The 19,028-nt window shown below is 36.9% G+C and overlaps 2 protein-coding genes across 3 annotated transcripts; both read left to right on the top strand.

Moving 5' to 3' along the window:
- The first annotated feature begins 2,049 nt into the window (after positions 1 to 2,049).
- On the top strand, positions 2,050 to 4,625 carry LOC121642364 (cytochrome c oxidase subunit 6B1). 2 transcript variants are annotated; one of them, XM_041989068.1, is made up of 4 exons: positions 2,050 to 2,127; positions 2,635 to 2,773; positions 3,467 to 3,567; positions 4,015 to 4,625. In XM_041989068.1, exons 2-4 carry the CDS (start codon positions 2,668 to 2,670, stop codon positions 4,066 to 4,068), a joined length of 261 nt encoding a protein of 86 aa, XP_041845002.1. In that variant the 5' UTR covers positions 2,050 to 2,127; positions 2,635 to 2,667; the 3' UTR covers positions 4,069 to 4,625. The 2 variants fall into 2 exon arrangements, with proteins under 2 accessions (XP_041845002.1, XP_041845003.1); XM_041989069.1 differs by lacking the exon at positions 2,050 to 2,127 and adding an exon at positions 2,141 to 2,258.
- A 5,595-nt stretch (positions 4,626 to 10,220) lies between these two features.
- slc2a3b (solute carrier family 2 member 3b) lies at positions 10,221 to 18,562 on the top strand. The gene is made up of 11 exons (XM_041989010.1): positions 10,221 to 10,460; positions 11,083 to 11,230; positions 14,034 to 14,138; positions 14,425 to 14,585; positions 14,842 to 15,082; positions 15,642 to 15,804; positions 16,041 to 16,228; positions 17,522 to 17,626; positions 17,710 to 17,811; positions 17,898 to 18,101; positions 18,189 to 18,562. Exons 2-11 carry the CDS (start codon positions 11,207 to 11,209, stop codon positions 18,438 to 18,440), a joined length of 1,545 nt encoding a protein of 514 aa, XP_041844944.1. The 5' UTR covers positions 10,221 to 10,460; positions 11,083 to 11,206; the 3' UTR covers positions 18,441 to 18,562.
- Positions 18,563 to 19,028: the final 466 nt, after the last annotated feature.

Genomic DNA, 19,028 nt, shown 5'->3' with positions numbered 1-19,028 from the left:
GTGAATTAACTAGCTGTAACTGTCAATTTAATATATTCAGATACATGAAAGTCAGTCTAAAGGCCTAAATGGATTCTGAAGTGTGTTGCTGTATAATAAATTCTGATGAGAAAAAAGGTTATTCACAAAACACCCAGAAAAGAGCCCAAATGTGAGGTTTTGCTGGAAAGAGGAAGAAGGAAAATGCAGACAGTGAGACAGGAAGCTTGATGTAGACACCTGTGATCTTTGACCTAGTCTTCAACAGGAAGATGCTGATAGAAAATAGACATGACACTGTCCCAGTGTCCCAACTAGTGAGCTCTTGCCTCTCAGGTCCACAAAGTAAAACCAAGTTTGTCAGAACAGGTGAAGACATTCTATCTGAAAGGTCTCTCCACTGTTTCCAAGATCCTGCAATGACCAAAGAACAAGAAAAGAGATTACTTTTATTGAAATGCAGACAAGATAAACATATATGATAACATTAGCCTGATTTTGTCATTAGGCATTACTGTCAGTACATATAAAATAAACAATATTTCTTATGAGCAGAATATAATTGAATCATATGCAATATAATTTTAAATTACATTTGCATATTGGGTTCCAAATCTCAAAAGACAACATTTCTTCAAATGACTTTAAAAGGAACTCTGGATACATTTGAGCTCAAGTCTTTACATCATAACAGTTTCCTAGCCACTTGTGGCTTGAATTAACAAATTTCAGAATCGTGAAATTTACACTATTTGACAAAAAGAATAACTCGCATCCTGTCTGGAACTAAAAGCAATGTCTTACATAGGTTTGAAATTCCTAAACTGAGCCCAAAAGACTGCAGTTATTTGATTAATTGGATAAAATATGGACAGTATAGATAACAAAAGTGTTTCATCAAAAATGTTGGTATCCTGAGTGGCACAAGTGGAAGGCTTTTTGATTGATTGATATTTCTTTATTTCGATTATTCCATAATTTTACACCATATACTGTAAGGCACATGCTTTTCATAGTTGTTCTCCCACTTAAAATCCTTAGATTTAATTTCCCCCCCAGATTGTATCCCCCTTCACAGTTAAAGAACATATTTTGTATGTGGTCGGTTAAAGCATTATTTCTAGCTTTGTACATTATTATTGCTGTTTGTTTAGCTTATTTGATATTAAACTAACTTGAGACAAACTGGCACTGTGCTTGTAAAGAGGTAAAAAAAAAAAACTTGTGTAGGCATCCCTCTGTACTGCCTGATGTCCAGTGGAGTGGAGGTAAACTTCCCCTCCATAAAACAATGAAGACCCCTGAGTCTAAGGTCAGTACCAATTTCAAAATCTGCACTTCTTCTGTGGTTTATGTCATGATGATGCTCATTTGCTTAAGTAAGCAGGCAGAGGGAAAGTCGCAATGTGTAAATTACTGTAAGGCCCATTTTTGCATAAACTGATAATAGCAGACAGGCAGAGTGGTCATATGTTACTGCAACTCCAGTCTTCGTGAGCTACTGTCCTGGAGGTTTTGGATTTTTTTTTCCCCTGATGCAACACACCTGACTCAAATCACTAGGTTATTAAAAGGCTTGTGCAGAGGTGTGCTGTAGTAGGAGACATCTAAAACCTGCAGGACCATAGCTCACGAGGACTGGAGTTAGAGATCCCTGGTTAAAACAGAAGGGGCATACTCATTTCTTGGGGTAGCACCAAACACAGAGGTAAGAATCACAGTTTCACTGAGCAACTTTTGCAGTATTGAGCTGTGGCTTTCTGTCACTAACATACATCCATAATTCCCATCTTAACTACCATAAAATGAAAGACTATTAGCTTTCATTCACCCACCATCACACACACACACACACACGCACACACACACACACACAATAAATAAATAAATAAAAGGAACTTCCTTTTTATCATCGCACTGGTCACTAAATAACTTTAAGCAACACTACAACAAAAATCTAAAAAAGGGAAAAGAAAATAGCTTCGAAGAGTAAACAAGCTATCTCGAATAATAAATTACACTAAATACAACAGCCCCATAAAAACTAATAGAATAACGGACATGCGTACCAACTCCTATCCCAGCATTCATTGCGCGGCACCGGAGGAAGACATTTTTCCGAGAGGACATCACAACTGACTTCCCAAGGTTAGCTGAAAAGTTGAATCTTCTCTATTACAATCTTTAAATGTTTCGTGTTTGCTTCTCTTGTGTTTAAAGCTTTAAAACATAAATAACTAGCAGCTGTTCTCAGTGTATTAGTCAACTATCAAATTGAGGTACGTTAACTCGTTAGTAACAGACTAACAGCTAGCATAAGCTAACGTTTTTGGCGACCTGAGCTAACATGAAATTGAACCTAAATGCCCGAAACGCACCCCTAATATTTGTTTTTGTTTATAGCTTTACTTGTCTGGGTCAAAATTCAAACTTTATTATAGCTTTCATACAAAATCCTCATAACACTCGAGCAGTAAGAAACCGCTGATGTCTTTGAAAGCTTCCTGAATTGAAAATTGACTATTATTGTAGCTTAGCTGTAACCAAAATAGCATTAAATTATTTCCGTCTAATTACTTCACTATCGTATAACTTGGAATTTTGAAGATGTTTCTGTTTTAGCTTCAAGTTAATCAAGACTATGCCTCTTCACAGTATCCTTTAGAAGTCTGACTGAATCATAGAGACATGTCTGACACTGTGGAGGACAAGCTCAAAAACTATAGGACGGCTCCCTTTGACGCCCGATTCCCAAACACAAACCAGACCCGCAACTGCTTCCAGAACTACCTGGGTAAGGAGATGGATCAGTATATCCTAACATGTATTGATATACATGTTAGTGTTCAAGGACAGGCAATATGAATCAAAGCTATTTAATGCTGTGGCATTGTCGCATTCAAGATGAATTCATAATTGTCAAGAGTAATTCATAGCTGACTTTTTTCCCCCTGCACTGCATATTAGCAACGACAAACTGGCAGTTTCACATTTTGATAGGTGGTTAAACATTTTGCTAGTCATTAAGCATTTGTAAGGTTTTACACAAGACTTGAATTAATGCACCATTTATTGCTTGCATCGTTTGTTAGATGCTTTTGGAAGTAAATGACTCCCAGATCTTTTGTAATTCACCTTCTTTATTAACGTGGAACTAGAAACATTGGTTAATGTTATTTGTGGTACACTGAAGACTGCTACTATATATATATATATATATATATATATATATATATATATATATGTACTTTCCAGCTCTTCAAGAAATGTATAACCATGGGTAGCTGAACTCAATAATAGATACTTTATGTAAACAATGGAGCATTTGTCAGACTATCTACAGCATTTTTTTAAACAAATTATAAAAATTTTAAACTAAGCTCCGAGTTATGGTACTGTTTGTCCTCAAAATGTCTTACATCTTTGACAATCTCCATATGAACAGTGTTTCAAGAATAAACCTTGATACTTTATTCTTTTGCTTCAGACTTCCACAGATGCAACAAGGCCCTGTCTGCTAAAGACCAGGATGTGTCCCCTTGTGTTTGGTATCAGAGGGTTTATAAGAGCCTATGCCCTGTGAGCTGGGTAAGTATAGTATTACAGCTCTGATACCAGACCGCTCTTTATTCCATAAAGACAGTCAGTTGCTCATATTTAACTTTGTTTTGTTTAAACACAACACTTGTTGGTAGTCAACATTATTATTTTTCCTTTCCTGCCATTTGCTAGTTATTTAACTAAAGGATATTGGAGGCTTTCTGGAACATCCAATACTTACATTAAGTTGTAACTACTTGATCTGCTTTTGTGTGTTCTTCACAATATGAATCCAAGCTTTTATTTTGAGATATTTTGCAACTGTTGTCATTGAAAGTGGCATATAATATCTGTGAAATTATTTTGTCTGTCACATCCAAAAAGAAGAAAAATAAAATAAACTGCTTCAGTGTTATTGTAAATGTTAAAAAAAAAAAAAAACTGCTGTGGATTTAAGGTTTATATGTTTGTTTTGTGGTTTCACATCTCTTGCAGGTGGCTAAATGGGACGAGCAGATTGAGACTGGAAGTTTCCCAGGAAAGATCTGAAATTGCTAACTGTTACCAGACAGGATGTGTTGCCTGTACCTATACTTTTCCTTCTGTACTGTGCCTGAGAACATTCACAAAAAATTAACTTTGTCATTACCACTGCTATCACTGTTAATTAAACTATATACGCACAACTTCTACCATGTCAATGTCTAAAGTGTGTTATAAACATCTCTTTGATAGCATTAATTTGACAACTATGATGTTGAACCAGTTAAGAATATTGTATTTTATGACATTTAAGTACTTTGTTGTTTGATCTGACTTTACACCAACTTTACCCAGAGCCAGGCACAGTTCATTTTGTCATAAATCACTGTTACACACAACAAACATGGGCAGCATCTGCTTAAGTCAGCATTGTTAGTGAATAACTGTGCCTGCTCAAGTCAGATGTGATGAAAATATCTTTCAGTGCCCAGTATTTTCCCCTCTGTTTTCAACTAGTACAACTAAATTAAGTTCATACTGAGATTGCCTCAGAGACTGTATGTAAGATGGTAACATTTTAGTCATTTCAAAAATTGAAATCCTAATAAAAATTACGTTCTAAATCTTTACAGTCTAAACTGATTTATCCCACCATTACAGTTCTAATTTTTTGTAACCTTTTGCTTGCTTTAGACAATATAAATATTAAAATCATACATTTTCATGTTACCTTAAAGAGTAGCCCTTCTCGATTACCTGACATTAAACTGTGGAGTTAAAATTATTTCTCCCGCAAGCCCCTCCCTGTTCCGACAACTCTGAAAACTGATTCAATTGTTAAGCCAAGTAACTGGAGTGGCAAGACCTGCTGTGAGTTTTGGTGTAATTCCATTTTGTACCACACGGTGGCATCATTGGATCGGTGGAGAGAGCAAAAGCAACACCCTACAAAGAGCACTGACAGATGGAGTACAGAGGTGAAAGTTTTGAGGAAATGGAAGACTGCATGAAAATAACATAAATTAACCCATGTGCTGTATATATAGTTGTCCAAACAGATGTTGGAGCTCATTTAAAGCTCAAGATGGAAGGATGGAAGGAGGTGCTCCAACTTAAACCTTTTAATTGGCAGAACAAAACATGATCTATAATTAAAATGAAAACATGAACAATCAAGAGTTACATGTTCAGGAACTCTGCATTAAGTTTAAAATTTCGTGTCATATCCAAAATTGTGCAGATTCATTGAACTGAATCAAATTTGTAAAGCACAGCAATAATTTATTGCATCGGGTGAGTGTGTGGAAATGCATGAACTCCCTTGTAATGGAGTTAACACTTGACTGATTTTACTCATGAGTGCAGCTCATCATCACCTCCAGTCATCCCGTTGGTAAAAAGTCATTCTCGATGCTCAGGTAGGTTGAGCATCTTTGGGGTTTTTTTTTTGTTTGTTTTTTTGACCAAAATACACACATATATAATGCGTCACAGCATGTTGTCTCTGCATTGCTAAATTAAGTATCATTTTTTAAAAATGCTATTGAATTTGTTGAAATGTGAGATGATTTTTGTTGCCATGTTTTGCAGCTTAGCACCGATCTGAGGACTTATTAAACACCTCAGGCTTTGTCACTGGTCCTGACTCTAATATTTCTAATGTCTGCATTGTTCAACAGATACACTGAAGGAAGCATTTAAAGACACAAAATATTTTCACAAGGCTATCATTGCCATGGTACTAAAAAATATACTGAAATTAGCAAGATGGACCTAAAAAAATCTAAACTGTTGGACAAGATTACCCCTAAATACCTGGTTTGAGGAATGTGAAAAACTAAAATGATGAAATCAGACTTAACAGCTATGGTGGGTAGCATATGGTAAAGAATTTGCTCCAGCCCAGTAGGATAATCGTTTTAAACACTGGTCAGGTATTCAGGCATTTTGTTTGATTTCTGATACAGGGGGAATATAAACATTTATTAGACTTAAGGACAAACATGATCTGGAAAAGCAGGACTTTTCCGATATCTTCAAAGTAGATCATATTTTAACAAGAATGTGAAAACCTAGGGATGAAAGTAAAACCTAACCACCCTGCTAACTGATGCATACAAATCTAAGATTAAAGCAAAACTGGTTGTTAAAATATACTCTTGCCTACAAACACTTAAGAACCAATCAACAGACTACTTCAATCTTCAATTGAAATACAATCTCTGTATTATTTACTTGGGAAATATTCCTACAACCATTTTCTCCAGTGACCGATACTTAGTTAATATATTGTTGGGAGCTGGTAAAAAAAACTGTTACAAGGAAATGGCTGATGTAAAAACCCCCAGTCAAAAAGGGAATGGAGGGAAATAGTAGCGGAAATATACAAAATGGAGAAATTAACATTGAACCTTAGAATGTAGCAATTCAATAAATACTGGAGGAAATGGGAAGGATATAATGAACATAAGAGCACCGTATCATGTAATAGTTATTATCTGTAACTTAACGTTAATGTGGAACCATGTATTTTGACATAAAGACGGATGTTATACCCCTTTAATGTCAATGGACTCTGAACATCTACAAACTGGACTAGCCGACACAATGTCGACGCCGTACAAAGAGCTCCATTTTTTTGCAAAGGGGGAAGAAGGGAGGAGAAATAAACAAAAATAAAAAACCTGGAATTGATTACTCAGGATCACTTACAAGTCAGGACAGATGGTACCACAAGGTGGCAATACTGCATAGTATTCAGATTAGTACAACTACTACTTTAAAGGAACTTCTAAGAGCAAACATACTTTAATTAGGCAGATAATTTAGTTTAATTTAGAAGCTGGCAGATAATCAGACTTTATTTGTATAGCACTTAAAAACTTAAAAACAGTAGATACAATAAAGGAGAAAAATAAATAAATAAAAATGTCCTCCAAACCCCAACCCTACCTACTCTCAGTTTCAATCCAACTCCAAGAGCTAACGCAACTGTTTTCTAGATTTAAAAAAATGAAAGAAAGAAAGAAATACTATGTACAAAATACTGAAGAAGTGAGGAATTTACCACATACAGATGCAATTTCAGATTTGTAATGAAGATACATTAGAAGCAGGGCCAGAAAGATGAAGAGTTTTCCAATAAAAGAAGAACAAACAAAATATTAATTCCATCATGAAACAGCATCAATTTCAAGCAGTGATTTTAAATAAACCCTTAGGGCTTTAGGGGTTAAAATAAAGTCTAAAAATGGACATCCAGCCATAAAGAGCTCTTGCAATGACTGTAATATGAGCTCTGTTTTTAAGCTTTCTTTTTCAGTATTTGTACAGTTGACTTTTGAAGTAGTTGTAGTTGGAAATCAGGAAACAAGAGTATTAAAATACAGGGTTTGAGCTAAAAACTGTCAGCAGGATGCATCATCACATTATGGGGACTTGACCCACATCTACAGACAAAAAGCCTAAAAATCTTCAGATCATATGTTTAAAACCTCAGTGTGAAGTTTAAGGTGAAAGATGAAAATTGGGCAAGGGATGGTTTGGTAAGTCTCCAGGAAATGAGTAACGTAATGTCCTCTGAGATGACGCGAAGCAGAGTGAATGCAATTTTTATTACTTCCTTTATTCAAACACTTTCTGTGTTTCTGTTTTGCTCTTTGAAGACCTAATTATATATATTTTTTTTACCATTAGAGAAGATTTTGTTTCGTTTTCATAAACCAACAAAAGTGCCAAAACAGATTGGGTGTAATTTCATAAATTTTGCATCAGAACTAGCATGCTTCTGTAGTTGTTAGTTCCTATTTTGTGTGTGGGAGGGTTCTTTTATGTTTCAAGATGAAATAACCGAATTCTTCAGAAGTCTACAAATAGAGTGACCTAAGTAAGAAGGAACCTGTAATGATGTTTTTTTTATATGTAGAAACAGCATAATCAATGCTTACTTCTGCTCTACTCAGGTTGCTGTTAATGTGAAATCATATCTTCTTATATTACTGAGATGTGTGGCAGGCACACCTTAGACACAATGTGACTTGATTTAGTTTATGTTCAACTTTCTTTCTTTCTTTTTTTTACCTGCACAGCAATGCTGATACTGAAGTTCTTGATAACTTAATTAATTGACAGAATATTGACATTTTGTTTTTTTTTTTATCATTTTTTAAGAACACTTAAGATGGCATCTCTTTCCAGTTTTAGTATTTTTTAAACACAAATTCTCAGATGATTAATCAGTAAGTTAATCCAGCTGTAGTTAAACACAATGGAGTTAAAGTAAACAGCACCTTAACTCGCTACAATCTTGTTATTACATGGAGCTGAAGTATCACTTTAGCTATTTTCCCTGTTATTTTCAGGTCTGTGTTTAGGAAACAGTTTAAGTGATCGTATTATATTTTTCAATATCCCTCTTAGTTCATCCTGATGAAGAGATTTATGTGCATGTACAGTAAATTGTCTGCAAAGTAACAAAGCCCAGAGTTCATGCTCATGAAAGTTTTTATTTACTAGAAAAGGCGCTGTGTCTTTGGCACAGCTGTTGCTCAGGAGGTAAAATTGTTCAGTTGGCTTCCCTGTATCATGTCTCAGTATACACTTTTACACCATTAAAGTCACTCCCAAAAGTAAGTTGTAAGTTGTTTTGGATAAAAGTGTCAATTAAATGAAAATTTTGAACTGTGTCAGTTGTAGTTAACGCTTTTCTTCTTGAACTTAATGATATAAATTTAAATCGTACTTGCATAATCTCTGCCTAAAGGCTAGTAACACATGCCAAAGTGCGCTGCCTGGCTCTCTGCTACTTTGGATCAATCAATTGACCAATTTACAATAGACTGGACTTTTTGAGAGGGGGGCTTAAAGAGATAGGAACAAAGATGAAATATTTCAGATATAAAGTTTCCATATGTTAGCATGTATTTTTAGCCTTGGAAAAATAACATACGTTCTTGTGTAAACACTGAAAATGAAGTCATGGTTCTGTACATGAGAATAAAATGTTTGGATTTTTTTTTTTTTGCAGTCCTGATATCTTTATGTGATTTTAAGTTTATTTCTCAGAATCCTGGACACAGTTCCAAAAATCACTGACTGACCTCCCTGAACTCCAGAGACACTCTTACCATGACTTGACCACACAGGAGCACCTGCAGCAGTAAATACTGTTAGTGCTCTGTTTACGTTTTTTGTTTTTTAGTTAGTTTTTTTTTTTTTTTTTTTTTTGTCATGTTTTTATTGTTTTTGCACCACCAATCCAAGACAAATTCCTTGTATGTGCAAACTTACTTGGCAAAAAAGTCCCATTCTTTTTCTGATTCTGAAGTCATCCCCAGCTCTATTTAAAACTCTTCGGATATTGTCAGATCAAGTTCTGTAATATTGTTTTAACTTTGGTTTTCGTGAGACCCATAGATATTTTAAAATATTATACCTTTCCATATAATATTGACTATATTAAAATCCAGTTGTTTTTTGCCTGTATAGTCTGAGAGCCTGAGAAACATTGCAGTCCAAACTTCTGCCATGTCTTAATGAAACTGATTATACTACATACCAGATATTGCCACTCTGTTTTCATCAGCACTCTAAACTATTCCATTTTATTTACTTTTATGTGAGCAGACATTCTCAGTGACAATCAAGGGTTGAAATTACTTCACGTTCCTCCTCCTTTCTCTAAATTTTGCTCCTAACCTACAACCCAGATGTCATCACTTCAACTAGTCTGGATTTGAAGTTTTTATTCCAGTCCAATCAGCTGCTCCCAACAACAGTTGTTTAGTTACTATTCCCTTAGCTACACATTACAGATGTTTAAAAAGAGCCAGCAGGAATAATTAGCCTAAATCATGGCTATATTAATTGTCCATCTAACATAGACAGCAGTTAGACTGTTCAGAATAAATCTGAGAAGAAATTAAAGAGAGAAATCCTCTAAAGCCAACCTAGTGTGTTTTTTTAAACTCCTGAATGGGCTTTATGTGGCTGTAAAGATTATAATAGATGAAGAATTAGCACCGCGTTTGTTTACCACCCACTGAGCCGGTCTCATGATTTCTACATGACCAGGCTTTGCATCTGACCTCTGGGCTCGCTGCTTTTGTTCATGCGTCCCCGGTGGGCGGCGGACGGGCCACCAGCAGCTGCACAGAGACTCCTTTGACGGGCACCGTCTATTCAGCCAGCTCTGCTCCGTACGTTCACCCGAGCACGTCCCCCATTTTTTTCATCTATTTAGCGGAAACGCATCAACGCTGCTGTCACAGACATTACGACACTTTAGTGGGAAATATTACGCACCCAACTGATGCTTTTATTTAAATATACGTAATGACGATCGTGTACATCTTTCTATAAAAACTCCCAGATAAGAAGGTGGGTTTAACTTTTTTCAGAACAAACAGATTCGGATGAGTTTGATTCACTGGATAAGGCTGAAACATTTCCCCATAACGGTAAACAGTTTACTTTTTCTTTTATGTGGTTTATCGCTGTAGGCTAAATAAAATGTTTTTGAGGGACTTATATTTATTCTACTTTTAAGGTCAAGCTATTAAAGTTCAAGTAATTTACTGTGCTTAAATCTAAAAAGTATGTTTCTGTTTAGCCTGCAGCATCACCTGTAGCTCCATGGCACATTGCAGAGTAGCCCACCAGGTTGTCTCCAGCCCACTGAGATGTTTTATTCTGTATAATAACATTAAAACAAAAAGAAGAAGAAGCTCATTAATCTAATTTGAATAAGTGGAGTGCCCCACATTTCATAATTGCATAATTTTGGAGAGCAGAAGAGGAGGGTGAATACGGAAGCAAAGGGAGGGGTCTTCTGTCATTTGGGCTCAGCTTTGACTGATCGCTGTTTGCTTCAGTGCTGGAAAGGATCAGCTGCCTTTACCACAGTTCTGCAGCATCTGAGACCCTTAGGTGTGTTATTAGTGTTAAAACCTATTGGACATGGGCGGCCTTTGTAAACTTCAGAAACCATTTGAATATGTTGATCCTTAAAGATGCTTCTAACATTTTTTAAGTAAAAATTATAATGTTGTCAACATGGTTCTTGTGTTTACTTGTTTTCAGAATTCATTGCTGATTCTTTGCACAAAAGTGTGTTCTTAAGGAGTTAGAGATCCACAAGCTTCAGTCTGGTTTCAAGTGTCCAAGTAAAGTTCATCTGAAAATCTTCTATTAAGCAAAGATCAAGATGCAGCCACTGGAGGACGACAAGGTAAACAGAAAAATTTCCTACTGATGTTTAAGCAAAAAAACACAGTTTATTTATTTATTTATTTTTATTACTTTTGGTAAATCATTTTTTCCATCTCTTAACAAAATGTCACGAGTCAAATTGAAATTCATGTTGAAGAAATGTGAACCGTATCTCCAAGTTTTGTATTCTGTATTTTTCCACTGTGGTATGAGCAGGAGCTCTGGATGGGAGCTGAGCTCTTCAGGACATGACTAAAAGAGTAAGACTGGGAGACTGTTGGGTGGCAAGTTTGAACTTGTGTGTGTTGTAGTTTCCTGCATTTCATTGCATGCTCAATAGAAAGGGTGAATGGGGAAGGGTGATATAACAGAGATTGGGCAAATGGGACACATGGAATGGTGTTTATAACAGCTCTTCAGTGCAGAAGAATACAACATGCTTGTAGTGATAATGCAAGGAAGGCAGTTAGTGTTGAAATCAAAAGTAGGCTGTTTGAATATACATGTAATCTAATTTGTGGTTTTTCTGCTTTGTGTGAACATGCACCTTCGCAAGCCTTTTCCTGTGGCTTGTTTCTGTAAGTATTTACAAGCAGTTGCTTCATTTGCGTGGATGTTTCTTAAGATTCTTACTTCATCTGCAATGATCAGAGTAACTGAAGGTGACATGAATGTGGAAGTTGAGCGTTAACATTAAGCTCAGTATAACTGCATACAACCTGAATTATTCATTTATATTCCTTATTTAATTCATCTGTGGGAAAGGGAAAAAAGGCTGCAAAAATAAGCATAGGAAATCACTGAAAGAGGGATGCTTCAAAGCTGAGAAATGAAATACCACCTTAAGACCTTGTGTTAGGTTTTACATTCCTCATTATTACTGCTTATTACTTCTTGTTGCATAATGCTACACAACTCAACACAACACTCACTAACTTCATCCGGTGTGTGTATTTTGCTATAGAGCCACTCATATTGAGGAATGCAGCTGCAGATGTTGAGCGATGTCATGGGCTTGGCTTTTGATTATACATGAAGCCAACATGGCACATCCATAAAAAGATTAATGCGACACAATGACTGCATGTCTGTGCAACCATATGCCTCACAACATGTTGATTCAACCTCTAAAACCAATATAGTATGATCACATCACATGGTCCTGGGTGTAAATATCATCTCTTACTCAGCTGGCCTCACCTTTAGAGGTGTTGGCCTGGACAGAAGGAGATTTAAAGGTGCATGGGCCTGCAGATGTAATCAGTATTTCTATTTTATATATACCCACACTCACATGCAGCCACTTTGCAAAGCTAGTATCTTCTAAGATGCATTACTACATTTTTTTAATGTGACCACTATTCTCAAATATAAGATCTCTTGTTCTTTTATTTCTTTCTTTTGTTACTTTCTCTGTCATTCATACCTAGCATCTGTCACGCCAGTAATTGCACATCCCCTTTAACCAACACTTTATCGTACGTGCAGCATTGAATGTGTGCCACACAGAGAAAAAACATTCAATATATTGTCAGATAGAGCTCACATCACTGTAAAATCATCAGATTCAATTCTTTATAACTGTGATAACCCTCTGAGAAACACAGTGTAGCTTGATTATCAGCTACAACTGCTCAAGTATTTTTCGTTATCAATCCTGTGTCATTATTTTGAGCAACTCATGACTTCCTCCTGTGCGCTGTTTCCGTCAAAGCCACATGGTGCTTTAAGATAAATTATTAGGCAACTCATATTTATAGCCACATACATCAAGTGCCAAAAGCCTATTACTGTACCTTTAGTTTTGTTGTCAGATCGGACCATCTGGTTCTAGATGGTGTCGAAAAGAGGTGCTGACCACAAGAACGGAACAGAAAAAGAAAAAAGAACAGGCAGTTTGTTTCTGAGGAGTCTGTGCTGCATATTGAGGCACTTTCTTACTCTTATTAGGAGCAAAATGCTTCAAAGACTGTGATGATATTTAAAGGCTGATTTACTTTATCAGTGCAGATAGTGATATCATATACTTTGAATCAGGACAGAGCTCTCTGTACTTGGCCTGATAGGTTTGTTTCTTGATCTCTGGAGTTATGCTGATTAGTCAATTTAGTGTTGAATCAGCAGCAGTGGATAACACATGGAATAAGCTGCATGATTAAAATCTATTTCCTTTCATTAATGAGCCTGTTTTGTATCAACACTAAACTCAACATATTCCATATTAGTTCTTAAAGATCTGACTTGTGACGTGTGGTTATTCAGTTAGCTGTTAAGTCAAAATGAAACTTGTATTTGGGATTTCCAGTTGTTAGCTCACTGCCTCCTCATACCATGTTTAGAGCCACAACTTCATTAAAATTAGTGTTTAGTTCTGCTTTGCTGGACAATTCAAACTGAGCCACAGAGGCCCCCCTGTGTAACCAGTTATTGTCAGGTGTTTTATAATTATGAGCTAAGCCCACTTTAATTCTTAAATCAGGTGGAGAAAACATTCATAATAGGATTTATTTTTTCAGGGTGTCTTTAGCTACTTATCTAAGAAATACCTCAGAGCTACGAATCGTGGAGCTTGTGCAGTGTTGTAACACCTGCTTTCAGAGCAGCACTGCGTGCCTGCAGCTGCTGTTCCAGCAATCTGAAAACAGAGAGTGAGAGCATTTGTTGAAAGGCTCATTGTGTGTAATTGTCACTGTAAACAACCAGAGCTTTGTGTAGCCAGGAACAGGCTACCTCCACCATTTAAACTGAGGGGTGATTGTACAGGAGCTCCATCTGCTTCTTGTAGTAATCTGTTATAACTTTCTGTCTTTTTTTGTTAACAGCCCAAGAAGAAGGTGACCCTTTACCTCCTCTTCTGTGTTTCAACAGCAGCCATTGGCTCACTGCAGTTTGGCTACAATACTGGGGTCATCAATGCACCTGAGCAGGTGTGTGTGACGGAGCTGAACTAATGAGGGATGTAAACATATAATTAATTTTCTGATAATAATGTTGCATTGATAGCTAAAATGACATAGAATCCAAGACTTTGTAGCCATTGTGACCTAAATTAGCTTCTTAATGTGTCTTTTTTCTGTATATTATGGTAATTCTAAAAGCTATACTGTGCCCTCATGTGGAAGTGTTTAAATCTTTTTATAGATGGAAATACTTCTTCAAAGCAACCACTTCAAACTACATCCCTTCACACTCTTTTATTTTTTAATTTCCCAGAAACTACGGAACTTTTTCCAGAATGTGTCCATGGACCGGTACGGAGAGCCTTTTACCCCAGGAACAAACACTTTGCTGTGGAGCTTTGCTGTGGCCATCTTTAGTGTGGGAGGCATGATTGGTTCCTTCTCTGTCGGGACCATGGTCAACATGTTTGGCAGGTGAAAATAACAGGACCAATCACTGCAGTGGACCACTAAGAGTAAAATGTGACTAGTGATGCTAATAAAATTATCATTACCCTCAGATTAGAGGATTAAAATAATTTCTATGTCAAATATCTTTCATTCTGTTTTTACATTAGGACAAATATGACATCTGACTCCCAGTTATCACAGTGGAATGTGGGGAATGTGTAGTACAGCAAGATTTTCCTCTCGTTAACCTGGTACTTGTGTTCTTGTCTCTCATCACCAGGCGAAAGTCCATGATGATTTCTAACATCTTGGCTCTGCTGGGGGGTGCTTTGATGGGACTGTCATCTTTGAGTCAATCTTTTGAGATGGTCATCATTGGCCGGTTGATCATCGGTGTGTTCTGCGGTCTGTGCACAGGTCTGACACCCATGTATTTGGGTGAGATCTCCCCCACTAATCTCCGAGGAGCCTTTGGCACATTGCATCAGCTGGGTGTTGTTATTGGCATCCTGGTGGCACAGGTATGTTATAATGGATTTCTGTTATAATATTATTATAATAACATTATAACAGAAATCTAATTATACTCATAATTGTACTTTATGCATCAATCATTATCTGCTCATTTATCTTGATCAGGATTGCTTTAGATTCTTGTTTTCTTTCATTCTTTTAAGTCTATTGAAAAGACGCTTCTAAGTAAGCACAATTTTACGATGCTTTTTCTCAAAACTATTAAAACACAAACTTTTTTTCAGATAATTTGTAAAATAAGTAAAAAAAAAATAACAATTTATTCAGATCTCTCCATTGATATATGTATAAAGGTCATATGACAGAAGGTTGTCTTTCATTAGAAGAGAAACAACCTGAGGTATGTCTAAATTATGAATTAATTCATTTTTTATTGTCATTGCACAACAATTACATCAATAATCATTGCCAGTGAAATTCTTAGATCCCAGGCTCTCCTAACACAAAGAACAACTCACCTACACCTGATTGTGTTTTTCTCAAAATATTAAATGATCCAAAGAAGTCTGCATCATTTACCTCATTCCTTGTGTGTCTTGTGTTCAGATCTTTGGTCTGGAGTCTCTGCTGGGTTCAGATCATCTGTGGCCTGTGCTCCTCGCCCTGACTGCCCTGCCTGCTATAGTGCAAGGCATCATGCTGCCCTTCTGCCCTGAAAGCCCCCGCTACCTCCTCATTGTCCTCAACAAGGAGGATGAGGCCAGAAAAGGTTTGTTGTACATCATTTTGCACATTACCCACTCAAGATTGCAAATCAGATTTTAAAGAAACTGAATTTAGAATTACTTTGTATGTTTACTTATGGCCTTTGACTTATTAAAATGGTATAATGTTACACGATGTTCCAAGACCTTTTCAGGACCTCTCCACTTTATATTTACATGAATATGTGCTAACATTATCTGTATACATCCACTCCCTTAACTTTTCTCCTTCCTCTTGCAGCACTTGTGCGCTTGCGTGGCACAGAAAATGTGGACAATGATATTCAGGAGATGAAGGAGGAAGGGATGAAGATGGCCGTGGAGAAGAAAGTGACCGTCCTTGAACTCTTCCGCTCTCCAAACTATCGCCAGCCAATCGTTATCGCTATCATCCTGCAGCTCTCTCAGCAACTGTCTGGCATCAACGCTGTGAGTAAACATCTTAAAATATCAATCTACATAAATAGAGCGAGCAATCTTTAAACTTAAAGAGGAGCCTTCACTTACCTGATATAAGTATTTCTGACAAGTACATGACAAGAGAAGCTTCTTTGCTCAAGGCACTGTTAGATTGAGTGCAAAGCCCAAATCAAGCGGTGAGTGTTTGATAAATATTTTGCTAATAAGGTCATGTAACCAGGTTAACTAAATTCATTAGCAGTTGTTTTGTCAGACCATGTAATCAAAGCATAACAGCTGGAGTCTGCAGCCTTAGGCTACAACATTGATTGTACTCTAATAAGCACATTAACTATGACCTGTGTCACTTACCAGCAAACAGCTAACACAGTTCAACATTTTCAAATTCAGTAAACTTGTCATGTGAAATCAAAGCTGCATGTTTTCCATTAAACATTTAATTTAAAGACAATAATCTTCATCTCACTGTTAATAAACCTTGTTTTCAGTAGCAAATGAAGAAAAGGGTCAAATTAATCCACTGTGTGACTGTGCAAGTGAACATAATGACGTATTAAGCCTTTAACGAACCAGATGTTTCCCTTAGGAACAAGTGTAGAACAAAACTAAAAAAAAAATTCAAATTAAAAATAGAGATGGTGCCCTGGACTTACGTCAGTCCTTTAATGTAGGGAACCCTTAAGAAGTTTCTGTGTTTTTACATTAATGTGGCCAAAAACATTATTATATTTTCACTCAGTTTAAAGAAAATGTTGCTAAAAAACATAAATAAGAGAATATAGTGAATAATCCAGATTTACATACCTGCAAGTGGCTTAAGTATTTAATCCTTTCATTATTTTTATCCTGACTCCGATGCAGTAAAACAAGTCCAAACCATGATACTACCACCACCATATTTTACAGATGGTAAATGATTTCTGTGATGAAATGCAGTGTTGTCCTTGGTCCAGACAAAATACTTCTATTTGAGTGTAATTTGTCCATAAAAAATATATTTCTATCTTTATTTTCATTTATATTGTTGCATTTAAACTTTGATAGGTCTCTTTGATAGGTCTGTATTATTTGAATATAATAACACCCTCTCACTCCTGATGTCATTCTTTTGACTAAGAATAACACTCAGCTATGTAATTATAAACTCAAGTATCACTGTGATTTGACATGTTTCTAGATGTGCAAACTAACAATAAACAACCGAGAAATCTCACATTTTTATTGTTTTCATAGATGACCTTTTCATGAACAGATATCAGCAGTAACCAACAATAACAACACTTTGTTTGTGTCCCCTGCCAGGTCTTCTACTACTCTACTGGCATTTTTAAAACTGCCGAAGTAAGTCAGCCCATCTATGCCACCATAGGTGCTGGTGTGGTCAACACTGTGTTTACCATCGTCTCTGTAAGTGCTTATACAGAAAGCTAAATCTAGCTAGATGTTGTGAATTGATTGTTTATTGATTAGTTTTACTCTGTGGACACCAGCTGTTCCTGGTTGAGCGAGCAGGACGAAGGACATTGCACTTGATTGGACTGGCTGGAATGGCCATCAGTGCCTTGGTCATGACTGTCTCTCTGTCTTTAGTGGTGAGTGGGCATTTTTTTGTTAGTGAACTTAATGTTACTAAAACTTTATCCTCACCCATATCTCTTCTTCCTCTTTCTCTGAGCAGAGGACCAACCAGTCTCTAAATTATCTGGCTATTGTGGCTGTGTTCAGCTTTGTTGCCAGTTTTGAGATGGGTCCAGGTCCCATTCCCTGGTTCATTGTGGCTGAGCTCTTCTCCCAGGGCCCTCGACCTGCAGCCATGGCCGTTTCTGGTTGTTCTAACTGGACTGCCAACTTCCTGGTGGGGCTGGGATTCCCTAAACTAGAGGTAACTCTGAAGCCTACACAAAATCATTACATGAAGCTTTATGATAAGACCTGCAGTTTGTCTCACAGTTTTTTCTTATTCTCTCAGGAACTTTGTGGCCCTTACGTCTTCCTCATATTTATGGTTCTCCTGATCCTTTTCTTCATCTTTACCTACCTACGAGTCCCAGAGACAAAAGGGCGGACTTTTGATGATATTGCACAGGGATTCGCTGCCAGACCAGCTCACTCCCCAGTGCCTGAGGCAGTGGTCGTCGGACTGTCAGAGAACAAAGAACCTGTACCCATGTCACCCAAAGAAAATGTTCCCATGGTGGATTTTCCTCCACACAAAGAATGAATATCCATACAGAACAGAGGGAAGACAGACATATCTGTTTCACTGTAAGAATAACACACCATAACTCACAAACACTGGAGAATAGCAGGACATGTTTGGAAGAGGTCAACAGTGTTTACTGATGCAGAAAAAAATGCTTTAGTTTGTTTACATGAAAATTTTAGTGTGTCTTTTTAAAAATGAAATTGTTCTTTGAAAACTTTCCCGAGGCAGAATTGCTTTAATAATTGACAGAATTCGTGATAATCCTGGCAGAACCTTACTGTACTGCCACTACTTAATGTTTAAGGAGGTTCTCATTTTTGTGCTGGCTCCATGCATTGTGCCACATAAGAGGATCAACATATAATAAAGTTTTCAGCTGCCCTCAGTGTTAAAAGGTTACAGGCTTTAAGGGGTTTTATGTATTGAGGTCAAACTTGAAAAGCTGGTTTTGGACAGAGTTGTTTGACCCAAAAAGAGACTGACGTACTATCTTGTGTGCCTGTGTAACATGTCTCCAAGCCAGGGGGAGTGAACCATGTTGTCTTAACAAGGTAGAAAAACATGGATGGAGGCATCCCCACCGAAGGGAGGTGCTGCAGAATG

The sequence above is a fragment of the Melanotaenia boesemani genome, chromosome 6 (assembly GCF_017639745.1).
Source record: "Melanotaenia boesemani isolate fMelBoe1 chromosome 6, fMelBoe1.pri, whole genome shotgun sequence".
Classification (NCBI taxonomy): Eukaryota; Metazoa; Chordata; class Actinopteri; order Atheriniformes; family Melanotaeniidae; genus Melanotaenia; species Melanotaenia boesemani.
The sequence above is the reverse complement of the archived record's forward strand: the minus strand, read 5'-3'. Positions and strand labels throughout refer to the sequence as shown.

Excerpts from the sequence above, each read along its gene's own strand:
- LOC121642364 (XM_041989068.1), top strand. The coding sequence starts at position 2,668 with ATGTCTGACACTGTGGAGGACAAGCTCAAAAACTATAGGACGGCTCCC. Across the intron at positions 2,774-3,466 it reads CTGCTTCCAGAACTACCTGG|ACTTCCACAGATGCAACAAG; the intron begins GTAAGGAGATGG and ends CTTTTGCTTCAG. Across the intron at positions 3,568-4,014 it reads GCCTATGCCCTGTGAGCTGG|GTGGCTAAATGGGACGAGCA; the intron begins GTAAGTATAGTA and ends CATCTCTTGCAG.
- slc2a3b (XM_041989010.1), top strand. The coding sequence starts at position 11,207 with ATGCAGCCACTGGAGGACGACAAG. Across the intron at positions 14,139-14,424 it reads TCATCAATGCACCTGAGCAG|AAACTACGGAACTTTTTCCA; the intron begins GTGTGTGTGACG and ends TTAATTTCCCAG. Across the intron at positions 17,627-17,709 it reads CTGTGTTTACCATCGTCTCT|CTGTTCCTGGTTGAGCGAGC; the intron begins GTAAGTGCTTAT and ends TGTGGACACCAG.